Source organism: Belonocnema kinseyi, chromosome 3, assembly GCF_010883055.1.
Source record: "Belonocnema kinseyi isolate 2016_QV_RU_SX_M_011 chromosome 3, B_treatae_v1, whole genome shotgun sequence".
Lineage (NCBI taxonomy): Eukaryota > Metazoa > Arthropoda > Insecta > Hymenoptera > Cynipidae > Belonocnema > Belonocnema kinseyi.
In genome coordinates, this window is record NC_046659.1 from 90,896,129 (window position 1) to 90,923,140 (window position 27,012).

Genomic DNA, 27,012 nt, shown 5'->3' on the forward strand with positions numbered 1-27,012 from the left:
TCTAATCATTTTTTTAAATAGCCGTTTTCCTGTGAAAAACGTTACTATACAATGAAATAATTTTAAAAAATGCAGAAATCTTGTTCGAAATCTGATGACTTTTATTTAAAATACCTATTATTTGTTTAAAACGCTAACATTGCCTGAAATTGTTAAAATTTATAAATTTGCTTTACAACATACATTATTTCTCAATGAAATATACCAATTTCAAATAACACTAAAGTAATCAAAAATTGTGAAAATATTCTAAATCATGTTCAAATTATAATTATGTTTGTTTTGAAATAACAAAATTTTGTTCAAAACGCTAACTTAAACAAAAATGGTTGAAAAATTATGAACCTTTAAATTTCAAAACACACCAACTAATAATTAAATAATAATAATATGTTTTTTTATCATAAATACCAATAATTTCATATGAAAAACACTAAACATAACAGAAAATTGTTTACAATTTTTTTGTGTACTTCAGGATGGATATCTTGGCTTTCATAGATTGTCTATAGTTGATGGACTTTGTGGTATGCAGCCGATGCGTTTATGTGCATATCCAGAACTGTTTCTGTTATGCAATGGAGAGATCTACAATTACAAGAAGGTAAAATATATGTACGTAAAGAACAAGAGCTCCAGTAAATTTTTTCATCTGTTGCTCAATTGTTCTTTAAATATCAATAATAGATATAAATATTTAAATCTCAGACTTCACAGCCCAAATTGCTCTCAATGCCGAGGAAATTGGGTGATTTTTCACAAAAATAGTGGAATAAATTCTTTAAAATAAAATTAATGAGACTATATTGAATTCAATATGAAACGGTTTAATTTCTTACGATTTCAAGTCTACATATATTGGATTTTTAACGAAATAGTTTAATTTTAAACCCAAAGATGAAATTTTAACCAAAGTGTTGAGTTATTAAAATTAAAACGTCGAATTTATTTGAAGAACAGTTAACTATTCACCCCGAAAAGATGCAATTTCAGCCAAAAAAATGAATTTTCAATCAAATAGTTGTATTAATGTAATGTATTGTATTAATTTTCAACGAAAAAGTTCATTTTTAATCAAGAAAAATGAATTTTCAACCACAAAATATTACTTTTGTACCATAAAAGATTTATTTTCTACCAAAATAGAATCCTTTAACTAAATAATTGAACTTTTAAGCAAATACTTGAATTTTCAAACAAGGAACATGATTTTTCTACGAAAAAGATGATTCTTTAACCATAAATGATGACTTTTCTACCACAAAAGATGATCTTTCAATCCAAGCCAGATAAATTAATTTTCAACAAAAAGGTTAATCTTTAACTAAGTAGTTAAAATGTTTAAAAACTGAATTTCAGTCAAATGGTTGAATTTTCTATCAAAGGAGATGAATTTTCAATACAAAAGGACGAAAATTCTATAACACAATAGTTGGATTTTCAATCAATTATTTACGTGTTCCATCATATAGTTGAAATTTCAAGAAAAAAAACAAACATTTTTTTAGAAAAAAAGTTGAATTTTCAAGAAAAATATAATTTTCAACCAAACAGTTGCATTTACAACAAAATAGTTCAATTTTCCATCAAAAGAGGCGAATTTTTCAGAAGACAGTTGAAGTTTCAAGAAAAAAATTCATTTTCAATCCAAAAGGGTAAATTTTCAACCAAAAAATATTACTTTTCTACCATAAAACATCAATTTTTAATTCAAAAGAACAATTTTTTACCACAACAGTTGACTTTTGAACCAAAAAAGATGACTTACAAAACAGTAGAATTTTTAAAAACAACAAAAATTAATTTTGAAGGCACGCAGAGGCATAGTTACATCTAAAAAGCTAATTTTCACCAATTAATTGATTTTTTTTTTAAATTTGCATTTTTAGCCAAATAGTTGAATTTCCGAGCCACAGAGACGAATTTTTCAGAAGACATTTACATTTTTAACAAATAAGTTAATTTTCAATCAGGAAGAATGAGTTTTCTATTAAAAAAAACGAATTTTTAAACCAAAAAGATAAATAATAAATAAAACAATTTAATTTCACTTTTAAATTCATCGACATTCCTCTAATTTTTCATTGACAAATTTTTATTTTCCCTTCTCATAGAATCTTTTATAAATGGAAATAAAACTATTTTTAATTCAAATTTATACGTTTTTATATATTATTATTGACAGTTACCTGAAGTGCTTCTTAGAGAAATTTCCTAACTTTTGCAATTTTTTTTTAAATATATGATTTTTCCCTGAGTTGCAGCCACTTTCAATTCTTAACCAAAGAGAATTAACTTTCAACAAAAAAGTTGGATATTCATGTTTGGTTCTATTAATTCAGTTCACATTTAAACAATAAAAATGTCTCGAATCATTAAGTCTTTTCCATTCTTGCATGAACTTTAAATTATGTTAATGAAAAAAGATTTTTGGTTTAAAACAGATTTTTAAATTATAAAAATCTCTATAACTTGCGTGCTCTTCAAGACATTGTATTAATCTTATAGGCCAGCAGATTTATCTTGAATCAAGTAATCTTTTCCGTCCTTGCATAAATTTTGAATGATGTCAATGAAATCCTTTTGTCAGTTTCAAGATATTAGTGGACAAAATAAGCCCTGCAAATTTCATTAATTTGTCTGCAACCGTCTTCATGTGACCATGTTCACAAGAAAAGGGTCACAAACACACACACACACACACACACATTCATGCATTTGTATTAGACATTTTCAACCATTAAGCGGTACACTGGTGCGAATTCGCACCCGAATTTTTTTCATTTTGTTGGCATCAATAAAAATACAGCTGCAGCGGATTATCCCCACATATATTAAATATATATGTTAAAAATGTGTGATATATGCTAGTTATTTATTATATGTTCAATATATTAAATAATTAATATTAACATTGCAAGCAAACCAATTCGCACCAGTGTACCGTTTACGTATGCTGGGTTGGAATGTACCGTTTGAGGGTTAAATTGAGGAACGTTTGATCAAATGAATTAAAATTTTTCCGAAATTTTTACCATTACAAAGCTTGATGAGGAAGCAAAATGGAAAAAGGGGGGAAGTTTATTGAAAACATTGACAAAAGAGGAATTCTTTTCAAAAGCGGGAAATCGGAGAAAGATTGTGAAGTCAAGTATGTATAAAATGCAATGACATTTAATACTAATATTTATTTCAGCTAGGAAAGGAAAATGACTTTCATTACACGACAAAATGTGATGTAGAAGCGATCTTACATCTTTATACAACTGCTGGCGCAGAAAATGTTGCACGTTCATTGGACGGTGTGTTTGCTTTTTGTATATTGGACGTAAAAAAGAGGAGAATTTTAATCGCAAGAGATCCTTACGGTGTGAGGCCACTCTTTATATTGCGTGATAGCAAAGGACGTTTGGGCGTCAGTTCAGAAAGCAAAGTAATCCTATTATTCAAGAACATCTTAACATGTTTTAACCATTTTTTTCTGTTCGCTTTCACGATAAACTATATTTGTTTCTTAAGACAAAATTAACACAAATTTGCAGGGCTTATTTGGGATAACGAACCAATTTCCAAGTGACTGGACATTGCAACCCTTTCCCCCCGGTTATTATGAAGAATATGAAATATCTGAAAAGGGAAAAGTAACTCTTCTAAGGAGTGTACAATATCACAAACCCGGAGATAAACCCAGTTTTCCTACCTTTGTACCGTGGACCGGTATGTTAACTGATCTGAGCATTCATAAAGATTTAAAAATTTCTGATTTTTCACAGGGAATTTTGGAAATAAAATTATAATTCTGAGTTCGAATATCCGATTTTTTTTGTAAGAATTACAATTCTGATCTAGAAAAAGAATATTGTAAAGAGTTATAATTCTGAATTTCAGCAGGGATTTTCCAAAATTCCCTTTCCTAAATCAGACCTGAAATTCTTTTCCTTGTCAAAAAATCTCTGTTTTAAGTTAAATTAAAATTCTGTACCGGAATTCCAGGTTCAAAAATACAAATAGTATAGTTGCAAATTAAAATTTAATTTGTTTTTCAATTTTAACGAGTATAACAATAGGTAATCATTTTGACTATAAAGAAACGAATTATTGTGAAGTCTCTATTTTTATTTAGCATTCTAAAAGTTGAAAGAGGGAAATTTTAAATCTAGACAAATTTTGATTTGAAGACAATTTTTATTCGAACAAATTTTGATTTGGAACAATGAATTTTCAAAATCTGACGAATTTTTACTTGGAGCAGGGTTTGGTTTTGGAAATACCCTTTTGATAAGTCAGAATAAAAATTACTTTTTAAAAATTTCCCGTTCCGTGTCAAAAAATACATGTCCAAAACAAAATTATAATTTTTTTTTTAGAAAATCCACTGTTCCAAGTTAGAATTTTAATTAATTTGCAGAATTTCCTATTCCAAGGGAGAATGAATTTTCAATTTTTGTTTATTTTACATTTTTTACCGTTATTAGAGAAAATCGACTTTAAAATATACGCCACAAGAAATATATTGAGGTGAAACATATTTTAAATCGCAAACAAATAAATTCGCCAGCAATTTTAATTTGTATTAATGTTATTAATTCTTTTCATAATGTTTACCAATTATACTTCATATTAGAAGTATGAAAGAGTTTTTTTAAATCTTGTATTGTATCAGATAAACGAAGAGTTTTTACAAGAACAAATTTTTTTGAAGTGTTTATTGGGAAACACACTTGATTTTTATTTAAATCAAAGAAATGTTTGCTTCGAAAAGTACGAAATATAAATAACATCTTGACCAGGAGGATAGTTTTTCGTTTTTTAATTAACATTTTTTAGTTTAAAAAACCTCGATCACACTTCTAATTTTAAATATAATTGCTACGCATTAGGAAAACGAATAATTACAATTATCAAAAATAAATTTGTTTGCAAAAAACAGTATAAAGTAACAAAAATTCTGTTTTTTCGTGAAAAAGACATTAAAAAATGTTTCTTGTCTATTTTTGTGAAGATTATTAAAGAAAATTAAATTTATAAAATTTTTAAAAAATTAAAAAAAGTCTAGGCAGCGAAAATCAAACACGCAACCTTTCGATTATGAAACCTATGAGCAACCGTCTGAGCTCCCGGCTAATTTAAAGCATGTTTCGCCAAATTTAATATGGCTTGTGGTGGATATTCCAAACTCGATTTTCTCGAAAACGGCGAAAAATTGTAAATTACGGCTTTGTAAATTAATACTCAGGAAATAAGCTTTTATTACAAAGTTATGAAACGAAACTAAAATTGATAATTGCCGGTCATTTCCCGGTTTTATTGATTTCCCGATTAGGTAGACACCCGGGTTATTATAGTATTTTTTTTTTTAATCAGTGCATTTTTTAAAACTTTTTAATTCCGGCGTTCTATAAATTATATAATCTGTTTCAGATCTCGATTCGAAGGATATCAGTGGAAACATAAAAAAATTATTCTTGGGTGCCATTCAGAAACGTTTAATGTCTGAAAGACGAATAGGCTGTTTTTTATCAGGTGGATTAGATTCTAGTTTAGTAGCAGCTTTACTTGCCAAAGAAGCCAAAGAAATGAATTTTCCCTACAAGTTGCAAACTTTTGCGATTGGAATGGGTGACAGTCCGGACATTTTGGCTGCGAGACAGGTAATATATGAACCCTAGAGTTAATGGAAAGAGTCGAATTTCGTATTTGAATAGCATAAATACTAAAAAGGTCCATTAGGTTGCAGATCATATCGGTACTGAACACCATGAAATTAATTTTACCGAAAAAGATATTGAAGACGTTTTGGATGACGTTATTTATCAATTGGAGACCTTTGATATTACAACTATTCGAGCATCTGTTGGGTAAGAAAAATCACAGGCCTCGGGCTGATCACTATTTGACACTTTTTCTGAGCGATGACACTATTTTGATACTATTTCGAAAAAATGACACTATAGACTCTATTTTCTCACAATAGACTGATAATTCCACCATTTCTTTATTTTTCCCTAAAAAATATTTTTGAACTTCTTCGTAAAGGTTGAATTTTCTACAAAACAGTTGAATTTTCTACCAAATTGTTGAATTTTCAAGCCAAACAGACGAATTCTCTACAAAACAGAACTTTCAATCAGGAAATATTAATTTCCACCAAAAATATAACAGTTGATATTTGAACCAATGAATATTTTTATTTTTATTAGAAAAATTTTCCACTATAATGTTGCATTTTTAACAAAAAAAAGTTGATTTCCTACCAAGAAAGATGAGTTCTTAATAGGATACATATATTTTCTACCAAGCAGTCGAATTTTCAATTACAAAAGAACAATTTTCGGTTAAAAAATTAATTTTTAATAAAAATGCAATCAAATTGTCTACAAGACAAATGAATTTCCAAGCCAAAGAGACGAATTCTCTACAAAATAGTTACATTTTCTACCTGGAAACACTCATTTTCAACACAAAATGTTACAGCTGATATTTAAACAAAAAATCAGTTTAAAAATACATACATTTTTAACCAAAGAGTTGAATTTTATAACAAAAATGACGAATTTTCAACAAAACAGTTTAATTTTGTACCAAATACATGAATTTCAAGCCAAATTGTGGCATTTTATTCCAAAATGACGAATTGTAAATTAAAAAGTGGAATTTTCAATCCAAGAATCTCCATTTTTTATCAAAAAAGCTAGATTTCCTATTTAAACAAATAATTTTTATCAACAAAAAAAAACAACAAATTTTCAATTAAAATGATGAATCTTCCACAAAAAAAACGAAATTTTCACAAAATAGTTCAAGTTTCAACCAAGGAGTTGAATTTTTCATTTAAATAGATGAATTTGCAGCGAAAACTGTGATACTTGATATTTCAATAAGAAGGTTTTTAATTAGAAAAAAGGTTGAATTTGACCAATAAAGACGAAGTTTTCAAAAAATAATTAGAATACACAGTTAAAACAGATTAATTTTCTACCAATAGTTGCATTTTTAACCCAAAAAGACGAATTTTGAAGAAAATATATACATTTCCAACGAAAAAGTTAATTTTCAACCGAGGAAGATTAGTTTTTAACCGGACATTAGTATTTTAAACCCAAAAAGATCAAATTTCCAGCGAAAGAACTACGTATCGAATAGTTAAATTTTTAATCCAAAAAATTATCGATAGTCAAGAAAGAAAAATTTCAATCAAATTATTGAATTTTCAACTCAAAAAGACGAATTTTCAATAAAACAGACCAATTTTTAAGAAAGAAGTATGATTTTTAAACAACATTTTTTATTATTTAAGTAAAAAATTCAATTTTGAACCAAATAATAATTTTTTTTAATAAGAAATATGAATTCTTAAAGAAAAATTTAATATTAAAATTTTCAACTAATAAATAATGAACTTTGTACAAAAATTGGTTATTTTTTCTTATTGGGTTCTATTAGTTCAGTTCGCATTCAAGTGGAAAAGTGAGAAAAGGGGGAAAGATTTTGAAACCTAAGATAAATAAATAGGAATTTTGATAAGTTATAGACTGAAGAATAAAATTCTATGTGAACATCAAGCTTCATTTTTAGTACTTGAAATATTATATGATGCTATTTTTAAAAGTACGTGATACTATTTAAACTGTTTTTTATCTCTAAAGTGAATCCTAGGCTTGAGAATCAAAGTGTCTACTAACCGGGAAAACCGAGAATATAAAACCACGAATAGAAATTCGAGTGATAATAGGACAAATAATTTTGAATTTTTATCCTTTTCTTGAAAATTCGTAGTCACGATATCTCGCATACATATTTGTCGAAAACCTGATTGGTTGCGACATGGCACGAATATTACTTATAGCGACTAACTTCAGTTTATTTATTTGTTAATAAAGATTACGAGTTTTCTGTGCCATCAATTTTATAATTAAAAATTTCCAAATAAGCCATTTTATTTCATGATAAACTATATTTTTCAATGTTTCTAAATAATGTTGATAAATACCAAATTTTAATTGTAAATGATTTTTTTTAGTCATGGGGAATACATCTATTCTGAATATTTTACTGTCACTTTTAATTTGTAAACTTTTTCACACTTTTAAAAAGCCGAGAGAAAATGAAATTATAGACAAAACTGAGAAAATCGAAGAAAACCCGATATGGACAATAAGAATTTTGGCAAAATTAAAAATGATTTAGGTTTTATTTGAAAGAATTAATTTTTAGTTTTCAAGCTTTAAAAATATATCAGAAAAGAATCTGGAAGGTTTAAAGACCGTTTAAACAAATTTTTAGGCAATAAAACAATTTCTAAGAAAACTGAATTATTTCAAAAGATATTCCGAAGTTTTGAAAAGATTCGAAAATAATTTAAATCCTGAACGGAGATAAAGTTAAAGAGATTAATTCACGGAATTACTCCTTGATTTAATTCGCGCTTGACGCAAGAATTAAGATCTCGAAACCCATGTTTGAAATTTCTCTCCGTGTGGAAAAATTTCAAATTTTCGTTAACAATGTATAGATTTTTGAATATTCCGAACAAAAATTACTATTATTATTTATTTAACGACAGCTTACGCAATTTCGAAATGTTTTAAGAGAAAAACAAACCATGAGATTTCTCGGAAATTTTTTAATGGTTTTTTATTTGTAAAAATTTATTTGAATAGAATATTTAAACATAATTCAAAAGATGCAGAATGTTTTTTAAATTTTATGAAAATTTCGAATCATTTAAAAATATATTAAAAAGGTTTAGAGGTTTATGCATATTTTTGTTTTAATTTTATGGAAATTTCAAATAATTCTAAAGATATTTAGAGGGTTTAGAAGTTTTGAAAAGATCAAAAAATAATTTAAAAATTTGAAAATATTTCAAGAGAAAATTTGTTGTCCTATTAACAAAAAACCCTAGCGCGGATAGATTAAAATTGATCTTTCACCTATTTTAAACAAAATTAATTTTTCTAGCATGTACTTGATATCGAGGTACGTTAAAAAGAACACGGATACAACGGTAGTTTTTAGTGGAGAGGGGGCGGATGAATTGGCTCAAGGGTATATATATTTCAAAAATGCACCTGATGCTGTGGCGGCTCATGAAGAATCACTACGGTTATTAAAGGATATCTATTTATATGATGGATTAAGAGCTGATAGATCAACTAGCGCGTTTAGCTTAGAACTTCGAGCACCATTCCTGGACCTTCAGTTCACTCATTATTTTCTTTCACTAGAAGCAGTCGCTCGACAACCACAAAGTACGTAATGATTTATTTAACATTTTAATTGTACTTTATAATAAAGTAGGTTAAGTGCTAAATCATTGCGATATACTTTTTCATCAGACGGAGTTGAAAAACACCTTCTTCGATCTGCATTTGAAGAGACGAATCTCCTACCTAAGAATGTATTGTGGAGACATAAGGAAGCGTTCAGTGATGGTGTCACATCTGTTAAAAAATCTTTGTTCCAAATTATTCAGGAAATTGTTGAAAACCGTGTAGATAACAACGAATTGGATGAAGCAGCAACTAAATATCCACATTGTACACCAACAACGAAAGAGGCTCTTTACTACAGGTGAGTGAGAGTTACGAAGATCATAGATGCTGACTTCACAGCCCAAAATGCTCTCAAAACACGGGAAATAGGACGATTGTTTTCACAAAAATAGGGAAATAAATGATTTTAATTAATTTAATTTTCGGCTAAAAAGGATCAGTTTTAAAACAAAAGTGGAATAGTTAAATTTTCAGTTAAAACAATTTATTTTCAACCAGAAATTTTGTTTTAAACAAAATAGTTAACTATTCAAGCAGAGATGAATTGTCAAACAAGAAAATTAATTTTTAACATAGTAGTTAAAATTTCAGTCAAGTAGTTGAATTTTTAACCAAAAAGATTAAGTTACTCCGATAAAATGTAATACTTATAATTTTCTTGAAAGAAGATTTTAATTTTCAAAAACAGATTAATTCAACCAAAAAAGACGATTTTTCAAGAAAATAGTTCAATTATCATCCAAAACAGGTTAATTTGTAAGCAACTAGTGGAATTATTAGCCAAGAAAGATTGACTATCTACCCATAAATTTAATTTTTCGTCCAAAGAGATGAATTTTGAACGAAGAAAGATTTTGTAGACAAGAAGAAAAATATGTCAACCTACTTGTTCAATTTTCAAACCACAGAGGCGATTGTCTACAAGACAGTTAAATATTCAATAAATTATCTTTTTTTATTAAAAATTCAACAATTTCCATGAAAATTAGTCTTTTTTAGTTGAAAATCTACATATTTCATTAAAAGTCGATTTTTAATGGTAGAAAATTATATTTTTCTTTGCAAGTTAATTTTCTTGTTTAAACATTCTTCTTTCATCATTTTCGTTGAAAATTAATCACTTTGTTTAAAAATTGGTCTTTTTGTTTTTTAAATTAGTTTTTTTATTCATTCTTTTTAAAACTGAAAATGTAACTATTTCTGTTGAATATTCCATCATTTCAGTTGAAATTTCTTGTCCTTCGTTGAATATTAGTTTTTAAACTGAAAATGTAACTATTCAATTTTCGGTAGCCAATTTATCTTTTTTAGTTGAAGATTCATGTACTTCATTGAAAATTAGTCTTCTTTGGTAGAACTTAATCTGCTTGATTGAAAATTCAATTATTCTAATAAAAGGTTAATTATTTTAGTAGAAAATTCACCCTTTTGACTTAAAATTCGATTATTCCATTTGAAGATTCATCATATTAATTAATTTTATTCATTTTTTTAAAACTTAAAATGTAATTATTTCAGTTGAAAGTTCCACCATTCTAATAGAAAATTCATTTCTTTGGCTTAAAATTTAACTATTCCAATTGAATATTACATAATTTTAGTTGAAGATTCATGTATTTTGTTGAAAATTCATCTCTTTTTGGTATTAATTAATCTTCTTGTTTGAAAATTCAAGTATTTTGTTAAAAATTAATTAATTTTGATTTAAAAAATTGTTTGTTTTTTGGTAGAAAAGTAATCTTCTTAGTTTAAAATGTATATGTTTGTTAAAAATTCATGTTTTTGGTTTAAAATTCATCTGTTTGATTGAAAATTGATCTTTTTCATTTAAAAATTCTTCTAGTTTATGGAAAATTTATACATTTTGTTCGAAAATCGTCTTTTTGGCATAAAATTAATATTTTTAGTTTAAAATGTATGTTTTTGCTTGAAAATTCATCACTTCGGTTGCAAGTTTTTGTATTTATTGGTAACTATAAAATTTAACTATTGCATTTTTTGTAGAAAATAGTTCTTTTTAAGTTAAAAATTCAACTCTTTGGTTTAAAATTGATCGTTTTTAGATACAAATTTAATTATTTGGCTGAAAATATATCTTTTCTCATTGAAAATTCCACTAATTCGTTGAAAGTTCATGTATTTTGTTGAAAAATAGTCTTTTCTGTAGGAAATGAATCTTTTTTATTGATAATTCAACGATTTGGTTAAAAATTATGTAACTTGTTGAAAATACAATATTTTTTCTTGAAAATTTAAGAATTTGAAACGGGTTAAATTGAATTTAATATAGTAACCACATTAATGTTATCTTAATATGCATTAAAGTTTGAGCATAAAAGTTGTAAAAAAATGTATTTGAATTATTATTAAAATTCTTGGACTTAGAGGAATTAAAGAAATTACTAATTATGATTTTAGTATTATTTAATTATTTAAGTAATCGATAATGCTAATATATTTAGGAATATCATGTTCTATAATTTGAGAAAGCTTTCGAAATTTAACATATTATTTGAATCTTTACAATCTGAAAAACACGACATTTCACATCGATTGTTTTTAAAAATGCGATATATTTGAATGACTTCGTATTATCAGAAAATATAACGGGTAAAACCCAACAAAACCGAGAAAGAGGGGACGTTTCTGAAAAACATAGGAAAAAGAGTAATTTTTTAAAAAGGAGAAAAGAGATGATAGAGGAACGACTATGCAGTCTGTATATGTTGAAATAGCTTGTTTGTTTTTCCGAGACTCAGTGATATGCATTTTTTTTACAGAAAAGTTTTTGAGAAACATTTTGAAAACCAAGCAAAGAGTCTCATTCCCTACTTCTGGATGCCCAAATGGATTGAGGGTATATCCGACCCTTCAGCGCGATTCATAAAACATTACGCCGCAGATAAACAGCAAAACGGAGTACATTAATTGTATTAAAAGTGAAATTTATCCGTAAAAAAATGGACACCTGTAAAGATCTTCAAAATTCAAATAAAAACGTGTGCCGTACAAGGAAAAAACCATACTTTCCTATTCTTTTGTAGGTAAGCATTCAGAAAATATTGCCAATATAGTTTTAATAACAAATATAATTTTCAATAAACAAAGTACAAAATCCCTAAACATTATTTGTTTACAAATAATTCAGTAGCTTTTCAACAAAACACCAATAGAAAAATTAAACTTTTAGAAAGTATTAATACTGAGCGCTATGCCCTAAATGTCATGGAAAACAATTGTTTTTTTTATATAGAAAATATGATTTAATAAATGTTAAGTTGAGTCGAGACAGAAAATTCTCAATGAGTGTAATCTATTATCCTACATTTTGATCATTTATATCATCTAATTTCATTACCTGAAAATATTGAGCGGATGAGATTCCAACTAATTAATGATTTGTCGTATTTTGTACACAAATCCATAATTATTTGAGCACCTTTATTTGCATGCAAAGCACCTAAACATGTACCTGCGGCCAAATTGTAAATCGCAGTTTCCTTCTGAAAAAAAAAACCAGAAATAGAAAGATAAAAATATTATATGCAGACAGTGTAAGTTTAAGGAGAACATAATTTTTTATCTCAATTTTCCTTCAATTATGTTGCCAATAACAATCTACAGACATCATTTGTTTATATAACACTTTTTTCTATCTAAAAAAATGAGTCGAACGAAATCTCTTTTTTACACCTTTAAATAGATGAAAAAAATTAAATCATCGACAAAAACTTAAAATATCTTAATTTATCTTAATTAGTCAAATTATTTAAGTTAATTAATAAAATAGATAATTTATCTTAATTTATAGTCGGTAGCAGTAAAAAAAAATTCGTTTCCGGTCACCACAGAATTACTGGTACCCACAATAATATTTCTGGGAACATACTTAGCTACTTATTTATGTTTTATTTCAGAAGATTAATTTCAAGTTTTGAAGATAATAAAATATCTCGAAAAAGAGACTGGTAGATTTTAGGACACTTTTTTTAATTTTGTAGGTTTTTAAGAAGTTTTAGGAAAACTTGGAGTTATTATAAAAGATATTCAGAAATTTTAGAGGTTTTTAAAAGATTCAACAATAATTTCAATCCTAAGTAGATTATATGATATTTAAAGCAAAATATTTGAAAGGTTCCAAGAGAATACAAAATTTCCTTAAGATTGCTGAGAAAATGTTAAATGATTTTTGTTTTGAAAAATTAATTTTTAAAGATTTCAAAAAATGTCGAAAGATTTCTATAAATTTTTGAAATACTTTGAGTTAATTTAAAAGATGTTTCAAAATGCATCTCTTTTGGTAGAAGCTACATCTTTTTTTGGTTAAAAATGCAACTGTTTGTTTAAAAATAAACTTTTTTGTTGAGAACTCATATTTTCTGGTTAAGAATTAAATTATTTTTTAAAAAATTTAATTTATTTTTAGCAGAAATATCAGTTATGCATTACATTTTTCGGTGAAAATTCATCTTTTTCTCTTGAAAATTTAACTACTTGGTTTAAAATGGGCTTTTTCTTAAATTTTGATTTGACATATCTGAAATCTTGAAAAATCTTTTTGAATTTTCTCAAGAATATTAGAAAAATGATAGTTATATATCCTTAAAAGAAATAAACAATTAAATTGTTCGTGGCTTTTTGCGACCCTCAGTAAAAATATTATTTTTTGGTTCTCTAGCTTTGGTGTCCGTAAATGAAGATTTGGAATTTAATCAGACGTTACGGCTCTATATATGGAACCTCTGCAGTCATTTATTCTAGAAAAAGTTTTTGGTAAATTTAACTTTTTCCCCTAAGACATATTTTTGTCTGATGGAAATCTAAATCTTCTTCATTTGCGGATCCCAAAGCCAATAACCAAAAATTAATAATATTAAACAAGTAAAAGGGCGATCAAATGGGCATTACCCAAAATACTTACCGATCCCTTATGATGCCATTCTTGGTTTCCACCCATTTCATGGCACTTTCCGAGCTTCGGCTTCTTCTCGCTACCTTCTAGACAAAGCATTTGTCCAAGAATCAATTCTTTCTTGTCGGTTTCAAACCACATCTAGAAAAAATTTTTTAAAATTAGTGCACAAATTTCAGATTATGGTTTGTTCCGAAACTACGTCACGCTATTTTAAAACTTTTTGCACCCCTCCCCTTCTTCGTCACAAAATATCATAACCGTCACAATTAAGAATACCCCCCCCCCCCCCCCCCCCCCCCTTAAGTCAACATTTTTGCATCGATTTTTATTTGATAAATGCCTAAAATAAATCACAGAACATATACTTCGCGGCTCGAAAAATAGGAAAATAATAATTGCAATTTCAACCAAATACACTGGAACCGCGGTTATATCCTCTCGCGCTTATATCCTGCATAACTATCATTTATATCCGCTTGTCATCCACCACCTCGCATTAACACGTGACAAACAAGCCATTCGGAGCGCAGCGCGGCCATTTCTCCTTCGCTGAGCAGCATTGGTGGGATCCCCTTCTGGGAGGATATAAGTGAATGTTTACGTTCTAGGACGGCGGATATAACTGCGGTTCCAGTGTAATTTAATTTTCAACAAACAAACCAAAAATTTCAGACAAAACAGTTGCATTTATAACCAAATAGTAGAACTTTCAAGCTAGAACGGTGAATTTTCATCAAAATAGTTGAATTTCAAATAATAAAAAGAATTTTAAAGAAAGTAGTTCAACTTTCAACCAAGTAGTTGGAATTTTAATTAACAAGATTCATTGTGTACCAAAAAAGACGAAATTGAAATAAAATACATTAATTTTCAAATAAAACCGATCAATTTTGAACCAAAGATGGAATATCTAAATTTTCAGTTAAAAAAAATGAATTAAAAAAAAAATCAACAAAATAGTTCAATCTTCAACCAATAAAATGAATGTTTAACAAAGTAGGTCAAATTTTAACCAAATAGTTCAATTTTCGAACAAAAAAGTTGAAGGCACAATGAAAAGTTTAATAGTTTACCAAAACAGATGAATTTTCTATCCAAAAAATAATTTTCAACTACACAGTTAAATTTGAAAGTAAATAGTTCATTTTCAACCAAGAAGATTAATTATATACCAAAAATGTCAAATTTTCAACAAAATAATTATAAAAGACTTTCAACTAAAAAGGGTAAGTTTATAACAAAAATGAAATAGTTAAATTTGCAGGTTAAAAATTAATTTACAACAACAACAAAAAGTTTTAACCAAAGACATGAACTTTCAACTAGTCTTTCACCTTCAACCAAGAATATGAATTTTCAATCAAGTAGATTAATTTTCTACTAAAAAAGATTAATGGTTTAAGAAAGATATACATTTTTAATAAAACAGTTGAATTAAAAAAAAATTAATATTCATACGAAAATAGAACGAAGTTAAATTTTCAGTAAAAAAAAAAACAACTAATTTTTCACCCAAAAAACGAGTTTTCGACAAAATAGTTTAATTTTCAACCAAATAGATGAATCTTTAACTAAATTAGTTGATTTTTCAACAAGAAGGGATGATTTTTAACAAAATTATAGCATTTTCGACATAAAAATAAAATTTTCAAACAAAAGGGATTAATTCTTAAAAGAAAATATAGTAGTAAGACTTCTCAATTAAAAAGAATGACTTATTAACGTAATATAGAAGGATTTTTTAATTAGCTTATATTTAATTCAGATCGAATTTAAGCGAAATATCGAGAGAAAGAGGAAGTTTCTTGGAAACATCGAAAAAAGAGGAATTCTCTAATAAAGGGTAAAGAAGGGAAATAGGGGAAATAGTGTGAACTATGTATTTAGATGCTTTACTCGTGTAACTAAATCACTGTTCTGCCCACAACCCCTGGAAGTGTGACGTAGTTTTTGAACGGCTCTTACAGAAGAAGAAAAAGTTTAGTTGCAATTGATATCCCTTCAAGAAAATTACCTGTGATTTAGTGCGTAAACATGATGCCAAAGTTAATTTAGATCCTCTTGTTTTGATATCTTTCTCACTTTGAACACACATATGAGTATTGGCGAGTCTTATTTGATACTGATCTGTATAATTCCTCTTCTTAGAGTGCCAGGGTTGGATTGGTCTTTGATTAATTTTGGCCCACTTCGCTTTTAATTTTTTTTCGCTGTCATCGGGTAATATCAATTCTGGATAAACTGTATTCAAATACCATGAAAAGTCTTTACAATTTAGGTGTTTTCTTAAAGCTATTCTTTCGGAAACATCGCCGTAATCAATTTTCTTCACATCCTTTAAATAGTAGTTTTTATAACTGTCCATCCACACATGTGCTACGCGCATTGAATTCTTTAACATTGTGTCTCGCTCGTCATGGCCACCATAAGGTCTTCGCTTTCGGAAAACATGGCCAACACGGGAACATGGTATTATTTCTATACTTCCACCACACATCCAGACCTGAAATACAAGGTGATTTTGAAATTTTTACTTATATTGCTTTCGTATAGAGGTAGGTTTGTAATTACCTCAATATTTTAATTTACTTTTTTTGACATATTTCGATATAATTCGACTCCAGGAGCTCGAAAATACAATTTAAAAAATGTCCGTTTGTGTGTATTTATGTAACTTTTTCTGTTCACCATATCGCGAAAGGTAAAAGAGATATCAAATTTTAAAGAGCTAGATGCCATTCAGAAGTGGTCTTTTTTTAATCGGAGATTAAAAATAAATATTTACCAAGATGCATCGGTCGACATATTATTGAAACTTTTAAGAGCTACCCTTATCGATTTATGAAGTCACAAAAAAATGGTTATTCCGTTTAAATGAGAAAAACTTTCTTCATATTCAAAGTACAACAATAATATGTAATGTATTTGTTCGCGTCTTCGAGATGCATCGATCAACATTAGAAATACTACAGTACTTTGCCTGACATGTTTGTTCACATCTTCGAGACACGTCGAATGATCTATTGGCATAACTACCATGACCTCTTGTAATCTAGCAATAGGGGAACGGCGGGTAATGTGGCGCGGCGGATAATGTGGTGCACCCTCATTTGCAGAAATTGATTGATTTATAGCGAGAGGTATTTACTGTACTGTATTCTTTATTTGTACTGTTTTGTATAGTGAAAAAATTTGCTCAATAAAGCTAATCACTCAATTCTTATCATGAAAAGTTATTTTTGTGTGTTATGTGTGTATTTTTAAAGTGACCAAAAAGTAGTGAAAAAATACATAGCATTTTTGCGGATTAAGAAAAGCATAATATATAACGTTCAAGTTGCACACAATTGATGACTAATTATTTAAACCCATAATTTACCCAAAATTAATTTCATTGAACTCAGTAAACAACTTTTACTTTCCTTACCGAAATTGCACTTAGAGCGCGCCACATCAGCCAACCAAGAAGGATAACTTAGTATAGGCGCACTTTTTGTGAAATTTGATAATTAACTACTTTAATAGACGTAAATTCAATAATAATAATAATAATAATAATAATAATAATCATACGCATAGGGTAGATAAGATATTGCGTTACGTGCTCTATATTATTTTACTACAGTTTTCAACATATTTAACTTTTAATTGAGGTTTTTATAGCATGTGCGCCACATTACCCGCCGCTCCCCTACCGATTTATAAACTGAAAAATTATATTGTTTATCTCCTTGATACGAGTTTTTTTTTTAATATTGAGAATACAACAGCAATATACTAAAGTATATGCCTTGTTTACAAGAAGATTTTGTTAGTGTGAATAAAACAGTACGATATTTTATGCAATTTTTCGGGTCTTCGAGACGCTTGGATTGATCCATCAACGAACTTTCTACGAACATTATTGATTAATCAATAGCGGCTCAGAAAGCTACAGCGAATTTGCATTCTTTCTACAGATAAAACTTTTGTTTTCATTTTAAATATAATACTTCCGTAAGCAGAGTGGCGATTCGGTGGATGATTTCAAATTCCCGATCATTTCCTGATTATGTTTTTCCAACTAAAAGTAACATATTCATATTTGCCTCTAAGTGCAAATAATGATTTTAATTAATTTCGCTCATTCTAAACACCCTTTAACACAACCGAGCAAAAATGGTAAAATAAATGAATTTTGAAATAAATACTTATAAATTCCACTAAAAATATCAATTTTCAACAAAATATAGAATATTAAATTTTTGAGTTGAAGAAAATTAATTTAAAACAAAGAAAGTGATTTTCAAGAAAATATTTAAATTTTCAACCTAACTGATGAATTTTCATCTAAAATGATGAATTTTTCACTGGAATAGTTGAATTTTAAACCAAAAAGATGAGTTTTCAACTAAAACAATGAATCTTCAACTAAAATGGTTAAATTTTCAACAACAAAATTTTTTTAATAAAAAAAGGTAAATTTTTAATCAAAACTTAAATAATTAAATTATAATGTAATATTTAATTGAAATAAGTTAATTTTTCAGTTAAAAAACTACTTTCGACGGAAAAATAACTTTCAACAAAAAAGAAAAAACTAACTTTAAAAAAAAAAATAGTTACATTTTCAAACAAAGTAATGACTTTCTAACTAGAAAGATGAATTTTTAACTAAAATGATCAACCTTTATCTAGAATAATTGAATGTTTGACCAAAAAAGATGAATATTCATCTAAAAAGATCATTTTTCAACCAAAAATTGAATAATTACATTTTTAATCAAATATTGAATGTTCAACCAAAGATATGACATTTAAATAAAATTATGGAGTATTCAACTGAAACAATAATTACATTTTCAGTTCAAATAAATAATAATTTGAAACAAAACAAAAATTTTCAAGAAAATAGTTAGGTTTTCGGCAAAAAAATTCGTTTTCATCCAAAGTAATTTTATTTCCAACCTAAAAGATGAATTTTAAAGTAAAAGGATAAATATTTAACTGGAATAACTTGAATTTTTAATAGAAAAGATGAATGTTCAAACAAGAAAATTAACTTGCAAAAAATATAATTTTCTAAAAAAAATCGATTTTTAACCAAATATGTGGATTTTCAACTAAATAGTTAAACTTTCAATCAAAAAAGACAAATTTTCATCCGAATTGTTGAATTTTAAAGAAGGAAAGATTAATTTATTGAATATTCAATAGTCTTGTAGAAAATCGCATTTTTGGCTTGAAAATTGAACAATTAGTTTGACATTATTTTCTTCTTGACTACAAAATCTTTCTTTGTTCAAAATTCATTTCTGGTTGAAAAATTAACTTCGTGGGTAGAAAGTCAATCTTTCTTGGTTAAAAATTCCAATATTTGGTTCAAAATTATTTTATTTTGGATGAGATCATTACTATTTAGTTGAAAATGATCCCGTATTAGTTGAAAATACAACCATTTGTTTAAAAAAATTAACGTTTTTGTTGAAAATCCAACTGTTTTGTAGAAAATTCTTCTGTTTGGCGTGGAAATTCAATAATTTGGTTGCAATATATTTCTATTTTGAATGAAAAATCTTTCTTCGTTGAAAATTAATTTTTTTTAGAAATCTCATCATCCTTGGCTCAAAATTATTCTATTTTAGTTGGGAATTCAACTATTGTGTTGAAAATTTGTATTATTTGGGTTAATTAAACTGTTTTTTATTTGAAATAAGAATTCTTTTTGGTTAAAATATTAACTCTTACATTTTTCATTAACTATTCATCATGTTTAGTTAGAAATTCAACTAGATACTTGGTGGAAAGTTAAACTCCTTTGTTAAGGATTAATTTTTTGGTTGAAGATTCACCATTTCAGACGAAAGTGTACTTATTTTTTGAAAATTAGTTGTTTTTTTTTAATACTTTTTTTCAAACTGAAAATCTTCGGGGAAGGTTGTAAAAAAAGTGTGTAGTCCGAAATTTGAAACATTTTAGGCTCTGATCGCAATCTAATATTAGGAAGAAAAACAAAAATGAATTTCATCGGCATTCTTTCTACTTACCCTAAACGATATTTCCAAGTTTTCCCCACCCCAAACATCCATACCAGAATCATATTCTCCCATCTCGAAAAAATATAATCGATCCATTGCAAAAAGGCCCCCAGCCATTGTTGGTGATCTGTTGCACATGAAAGAGAGAATAAAAGTTTAATTGAGCAAATAGAATATAGTTTAGACGAATTTAAATCTAGTTTACCCACTTGATAGGTTTTATAAAATCTTCATCATGGGATAATGTCCCGATGGGTAAGTTATCCCATTTAAAATGAAGTCCCCAATTGAATCCTCCTCTAACCAAAGGACTGGCAGTGTATTGAAATGTGTCAGCATTGATTATATCTATCACAGGTACAGCTACAATTGTCTTGTCGTGTGCTATTCTTATCAAAAGAGGTTCTAACCACAATTGATTTACTTCAATGTGACTATCAAGGAAGACTAACACCTTTCCGGTGGCTTGTTTCGCTCCAAACATCCTGGCTCTAATTAAACCTTCTCTTTTCTCTAGTTTGTAATATTTAACTTTTCTACTCAAATTACCTTGTACGTACTTATCTACTCGTTCGTGTAAAGTATTATTGTCACTGTGATCATTAACTAAAATAATTTCATGCAAATACTCATCAGGAGTTTTGTCTATTAGAGAATGCAGAGATCTCAATAGAGTTGTCAAGTGCTCGTTGTAGAAACATATAACAATGCTAGCATTTGGCAAATGTTCGGGGTAATTTTGATCCTTACAAAGTTTGTTTCTCGTATCAGGCAAGTCTCGATGTAAATTTAGATTGTCAGATACCAGCACGTTAAATGCGTAGCGTTTATAGCCATCATCACGCTTCCACTGATCTTCCACATTTCTCACTAAGCCCAATTCATCTAATCCTGAGAAAAATAATAAGATTATCCTGCAGGACCGAAAATGGAATTATATTATTCATATATTGAATATAACAGGCTTTATAGTGAATATTATTCATATTTTAGGAGAAATACGGGACTCAAAATATAAAAACAGGGAACTATGTTAAAGCATAATAAAAATCCAACAAATTAAAATTATGTTGTCGACATAATATAAATGATTGTACATTAAAATTGAAAAGCATACAAAAACATACTGCCATATTAAATAATGAAAAATAAACCTATTTTTTTAAAGATTACAACATAATAATAATAAAGCGATTTCGAATTATACATGGACATGTAAATAATTGTCAACTATTAGGCATCATATGAATGTCCCATAAAAAAACTGATTTTTTTTTAGATTTCCGTAAAGCATGACAGTAATTGTTTGGAAAATAAATGACAACAATTTTAGCACTCGTCATACACGAAAAAATATTATGTTAAAGTATAAAATAAATCAATTAAATTTATGTCTAGACATCATGATGACGATGATTCTCCAAATCTCTCAATTCATTCGCAATTTATTTGATCAAGAACCATAATTTTAAATCATTTTTTTGCATGTATTGACATAATAAGAATGTTATAAAAAAATGTATGAATAGAGGAGTTGCATTTCTTTTCTATTCTTCGTCCTGGATACTATTTAATAATTATAATAAAATAATTTGAACTTCACAGCCAAAAATACACTGAAAACAGAGGAAATAGGACAATTTTTCACGAAAATAGGGAAATTCTTTGGGACAAATCTATAGTAGGTAACAGGGTGGTCCTTATTTTTCGATTTTGTCGAAATTGATCAAAGTTTCTCAGGCAGTTAACATGGAAAAAAGTAACGTAAAATTTCAAATGTAGGTAATTTTTTATATTTCATCGGAATCCTTTGTCTCTGTACAATTATGATAATTAGACTATGTTGAAAAATTATATCGAAAGGAAATTTTTTTTCAAAATTTTCAAAATGACGGACATCTGAACGAAAATTGCAATTTTCACAATTAATAACAAAATCACATTAAATTCTTACAAGAGGCCGATTTATTTATTACGAAGCACGTGATGATAAATAAAATTCAAAATTTTGAAAAAATTAAAGGAGGCCGCCTAAATATTTTTTGTTAGATTTATTATTTCTTTATTTATCGACGACAGCTTTTCAAGTATCAATTAAACGGCTACATTATTGTAAAGAAACATATTTCGTAAGGCATGAAAGTTAAAATTTTGAAAAATTCAAAAAGGTACCCTATGAAATATTCAAAAACTCGTATTTTTTTAGGCGTTTTGTTAAAAGATCTTAATATTTTAAAGAAAAATTAATTATATTGTTACAAAGTGTATGGTCGGAAGTAGAACTCGAAATTTTCACTAAAGTAAACATGGCACCTCATTACTATTTTTAAAAAGTTACATCATTTTTACAAATTTAAATGAAATAAAAAATACATTTTCGGAAAGGATTTGGTGATTCTCAAAACTTAAAAAATCAACATTTCTGACTATTCGGTGAACATATTCGAATGTAATCGAGAAACAACATTCCCAGTATAACTGAAGCTTAATAGAGGGGTCAGACTAGAGAAATTGCAGAAAAAAATCCACCAAGAGTAAATAAAGACCACCCTAAACCACATTGAATTCAATATGAAACAGTTTGTTAACAAAATAATTCATTTTTCAACCAAAAAGAGGAATTTTCAACTGAAATTATGTATCTTCAACCAAAGAAAAATTAATTTTCAACAAAATAGTTATACTTTTAACCAATGATAGTTGAATTTTCAACTACGAAGATTCATTTTCTACTGAAACGGATTAATTTTAAACAAACAAAAAATTCAACAGAATAGTTCATTTTTTAACCAAACAGATAAATTTTCAAAAAAAAATAAGATTAATTTTCTACAACAGTAGACGACTTTTCGATAAAATGTATGAATTTTCAAACAAATAATTGGGATTTTAACTTAAAAATATCACTTTTCAACGAAATAGTGAATTTTTTCAACGAAGAGATGAATTGTTAACTAAAATTATGGGCTTTTGACCAAGAAAATGAATTTTGAATAAAGTATTTCAACTTTGAACCAAGTACAGTTCAATTTTCAAGAAAAAATATATATTTTTGCCAAACCATTGTATTTATAACCACATCATAAAACTTTTTAATAAAAGGGATGAATTTTCAATAAAATATTTGAATTTCTAACAAAATAGTTGAATTTTCGACCAGCTGGTCGAATTTTCAAACCAAAATGATATAACTTCAACCAAAAATAATTGCATTTTCAATCAAATAGTTGAATTTTCAAACAAAACAATTGATCTTAGTAAAAACTTTTTTTTTTAACGGTGTTAATTTTAAAACAAGAAAGATTAATTTTCAACAACAAAACGTAAATTTTCTAACAAAAAAATATGCATTCTTAACCCAAAAGGAGGAATTTACAATAAAACATTTTAATTTTCTACAAAAAATGATGACTTTTTAACAAAATAGTTGATATTTCAAAAAAATAATTAAATAATCAACGAAATATCCAAATATTTTAATAAAAGTGATAAATTATTAACAAAACACACTTTTAAACTAAAAGTATTTGAATTTTTTGATTGGGTTCTATTAATTCAGTTCGTATTTAAGCGATGAAAAAACAAAAAGGGGGAAAAATGGAAGTTTCTTGATAACAAGGAAATAAATAATACATCATCTATATGTAGTTTTTGATGTTATAAAAATTAAATTGAGATGACAAAAATTCTTAATTTTGCTTTCGCCTCTTTGCTATCATTTCTTAATGAAGCGACAGGTTTCTTAATATTTTAAAGCAACGGTATTAAAAATAATTTGATTCTTTAATATCCTTGATAAAATTTAAAAGATTTCAGTTATTCAGAATATTTCTATTTAAAATAAAAATAACTATATTAGAACTTAAAATTAGTAAATTCTTCAAGTAGGAGACTTTTAGGAAACAAAAATGAAAATGGGTATTTTTAGGGCAAAGTACTGTAAAGCCTGATATAAGATTTAAGTATACCTGCATCCAAAGTGATGGCTGATTTGATAGGAACAGGTTGTAATTGTTTAACCAGATTTTCACTATTTTTGAAGGCCTGATTTCCTCTATTAATATCCATTAAACCCCAATGAGCTTCTTCTTTTTGTTCGATATTCTGTAACGCATTTTTGGGTATTGCTTGTTCATATACAGCCCTTGGAGAATACGATTTACCCGACTCTGTTCCAATAATGGTTGGACTTTCCGTATTAACATTTTGTGAAAGTTTTGAATATAAGTATAAACTAAAGGCCCATGTTACAGAAGATATTATAATTCCTAATACAAAAGATGCATATCTCGTTGAGGTCATCTGTAAATATTAATCTGTAAAAAATTGAATTATATATTTCATACATTATTAAATACATACATTTATACGCACTGTATTATTTAAAGTCACGATACATTGAATCCATTTAACAATAGAATGATTAATTTTATAAGTAAAAAAATAACGTCAAATTTTGTTTGACTATAATTTAACTATAATTTAAAATATTAAAAAGACTACTCAATATAGATACAATCTTTCGGAACATTTTGAAATAAGAAAAATAATGCAATAATTTTCAATGTCTAGGTCTAAAATTTTCTTATTTATAATGAATGAATTTGAGATATTATTGTACTAATTTTTAATTGTTTTGAATTAATCCTGACATTTTAACCCTTTTTTGCGTTCTAATCCCAGAATGAGTTACCAACGTTTTTACACGTTTATATATTAATCTCTTCGTTTTTTAATAAAAAAGAGAATGGTGCGTGATAAAGTCAAATTTGTTAAACACACAAGGGTGAAAAAATGATTTTAAGGGAAAAAAGTGTCAAAAAAATGCAAAAATTAGTATTTAAAAAAAAAGTTTATATTCAAATTTAAAAAATGCAACATTGTCAAATTTGAAACGTTGAAAACCTCCAAACATTATCAAATTTCAAATAAAATTTGTTTCGAATTTCAGCTTTTGAAGCAACAAAACTTGAACCCGGTTTAAATGAAAGTTCGAAGGAAATTGAATTTTTTAATGGTAAATTGGCATCCGATGAACATTTTGAGATGAAAATTATCGGTCGCCCACTTTTGGTAAAAAGTCCATTTTTGTATCAATGACATTCTTTTAGTGACAAAAATAATCTAATAATTTTTAATAATTCTACGAAAATTACAAAAAATTGTGTTATTCATATTGAATTTACTGGAATTAGAGAAACTTCTACAAATCATATAGAAAGTATACTCGCGATCACAGAAGTTTTTTTTGTAAAACCCATGAAAAAATGTATTCTGTCACTATACTGGAAAATTAATTGAGTTTTGCTTTCACCAAAAAATGGAAAATAAGTGCGCGCATAACTTTCTATTATAATATAAGATTTATAATTGTTTATGATATTTATATAAATATGGATTCATAACCTATAAATTTGAGTCATCACTTACCAAATCTGTTTCGATACAAATTGCATGCATATGAATGTATATACAATTGGTTTGGTTCCAAGTAATTCAATATTCAGCAGTACTGCAACATTTAATGTCTAGAATTGAAAATAACAATAATATTCATATTTAGCAGCACCTGTTGACAGACGCGCGCTGACACAGCATGAGAAACTGTCACTTTCATTAGTTCACACGTTGGCCGTGTGGCAATAGTGTGCTTATAATCTCTGGTATTTAATTAAAAACTAGCAATAGTATACGCGCGCGGGAAACACTGTTTATTTTTTTTACAGAATAATGTGGAAAGAGTCGTGGAAAATAAGAAATCTACCTCAAAAATATTTTTCCATTCTTTTCAATTGCTTGAAATGCTTTTAAACGCTTACAAATTCTTTTGAATTTTTGGAAATACGTACTTTAAAATAAAAACATAAACTTCAAAAAGTCAAACTGAGTAATAAAATTGCACAAAAAGGCTTCAAAAGAAGTATGTTTTTAAAAAAATAAGTTTTTTACAAACATATACTCAAGAATGTCAATTTGTGTAATATAATTGCATAAAAGGAGTTAAAATTAGAGAAATATTTTTCTAAACGACATTGTGATCGGCTCATTAGACAGTTATATGGCGATTGAAAAAGGAGAAATGAATAAAAGAGAAACCCAAACCACCTTGCTTTCTTTTCTTTATTATTTATACGTCTTTTTTATATTACCAGGATCCAACATGTTTCCAGACCTTTTAGACAGGCTTCATCAGGGAAATTTTTTATACTAGGGAGTCTTCTTATTTTATGCTATATTAATTAGAAATGTCGATATGAATTGGAAGTTGCTTCTTAAGAAATTATTTACATTTGTTAATCTTTACTATTACTGAAAAATAAATCTTTTTAAAAATCTTTCATTAACATCTCAATCTATCAATCTTAAAATTAATTTTTTAACTGTCAATCAGTTTGAAATATATAAGATGAAAATAAAATAAAGGAAACTTCTATTTTAATCTATAATAAAAAAACGTATGCTTTTGTTGTCTTTGTCTTTTATTGGATTTAATGAAATCCAATAAAAGATTAAAACTTGTTTTTCCAAAAGTCATTTGATCACATTAGGCGAAAATTAAATTAAATTATTCTGAATATATTCACTGATTCTAATAGACAACTCTGTAGTTCAAGGGCACAATGCACACTGCAACAAGTGTTTCTCTTTCCTTGCCTCCATTTAAAACAACAGGATCATAGCTTCGTAGAAACGAGACCATAGAGGCCAAGTTTTAGAATCACTTCGAAGTCTGTATATACAATATTTCGCCAAATTTAAAAAATAAATTTTTCAGTGTCAAAGTCATCAAATATACCGATTCATT

General features: G+C 27.4%; 2 protein-coding genes across 5 annotated transcripts in view; one reads left to right on the plus strand and one right to left on the minus strand.

The window, feature by feature from the left end:
* LOC117169577 (asparagine synthetase [glutamine-hydrolyzing]) overlaps positions 1–12,295 on the plus strand; it is a 38,860-nt gene extending 26,565 nt beyond the window's left edge. For all 4 annotated transcript variants that reach the window (XM_033356013.1, XM_033356011.1, XM_033356012.1 and 1 more), the window contains exons 3-10: positions 479–604; positions 3,197–3,433; positions 3,543–3,717; positions 5,422–5,651; positions 5,731–5,858; positions 8,962–9,251; positions 9,339–9,573; positions 12,056–12,295. In XM_033356013.1, the coding sequence (XP_033211904.1) occupies positions 479–604; positions 3,197–3,433; positions 3,543–3,717; positions 5,422–5,651; positions 5,731–5,858; positions 8,962–9,251; positions 9,339–9,573; positions 12,056–12,203 (1,569 nt within the window). In that variant the 3' untranslated portion in view covers positions 12,204–12,295. The remainder of the gene's footprint in view (positions 1–478; positions 605–3,196; positions 3,434–3,542; positions 3,718–5,421; positions 5,652–5,730; positions 5,859–8,961; positions 9,252–9,338; positions 9,574–12,055) is intronic.
* LOC117169576 (polypeptide N-acetylgalactosaminyltransferase 35A) lies at positions 465–25,795 on the minus strand. The gene is made up of 8 exons (XM_033356009.1): positions 25,638–25,795; positions 24,176–24,523; positions 20,417–21,098; positions 20,217–20,334; positions 16,205–16,693; positions 14,197–14,328; positions 12,634–12,778; positions 465–588 (listed from the first exon to the last, which is right to left on the minus strand). The coding sequence occupies exons 2-8, from the start codon at positions 24,507–24,509 to the stop codon at positions 572–574; spliced, it is 1,917 nt and encodes a 638-aa protein (XP_033211900.1). The 5' UTR covers positions 24,510–24,523; positions 25,638–25,795; the 3' UTR covers positions 465–571.
* Positions 25,796–27,012: the final 1,217 nt, after the last annotated feature.

Excerpts from the sequence above, each read along its gene's own strand:
- LOC117169576 (XM_033356009.1), bottom strand. The coding sequence starts at position 24,509 with ATGACCTCAACGAGATATGCATCTTTTGTATTAGGAATTATAATATCT. Across the intron at positions 14,329-16,204 it reads GTTTACGCACTAAATCACAG|ATGTGGTTTGAAACCGACAA; the intron begins GTAATTTTCTTG and ends AATTTTTTCTAG. Across the intron at positions 12,779-14,196 it reads AATGGCATCATAAGGGATCG|AAGGAAACTGCGATTTACAA; the intron begins GTAAGTATTTTG and ends TTTTTTTTTCAG.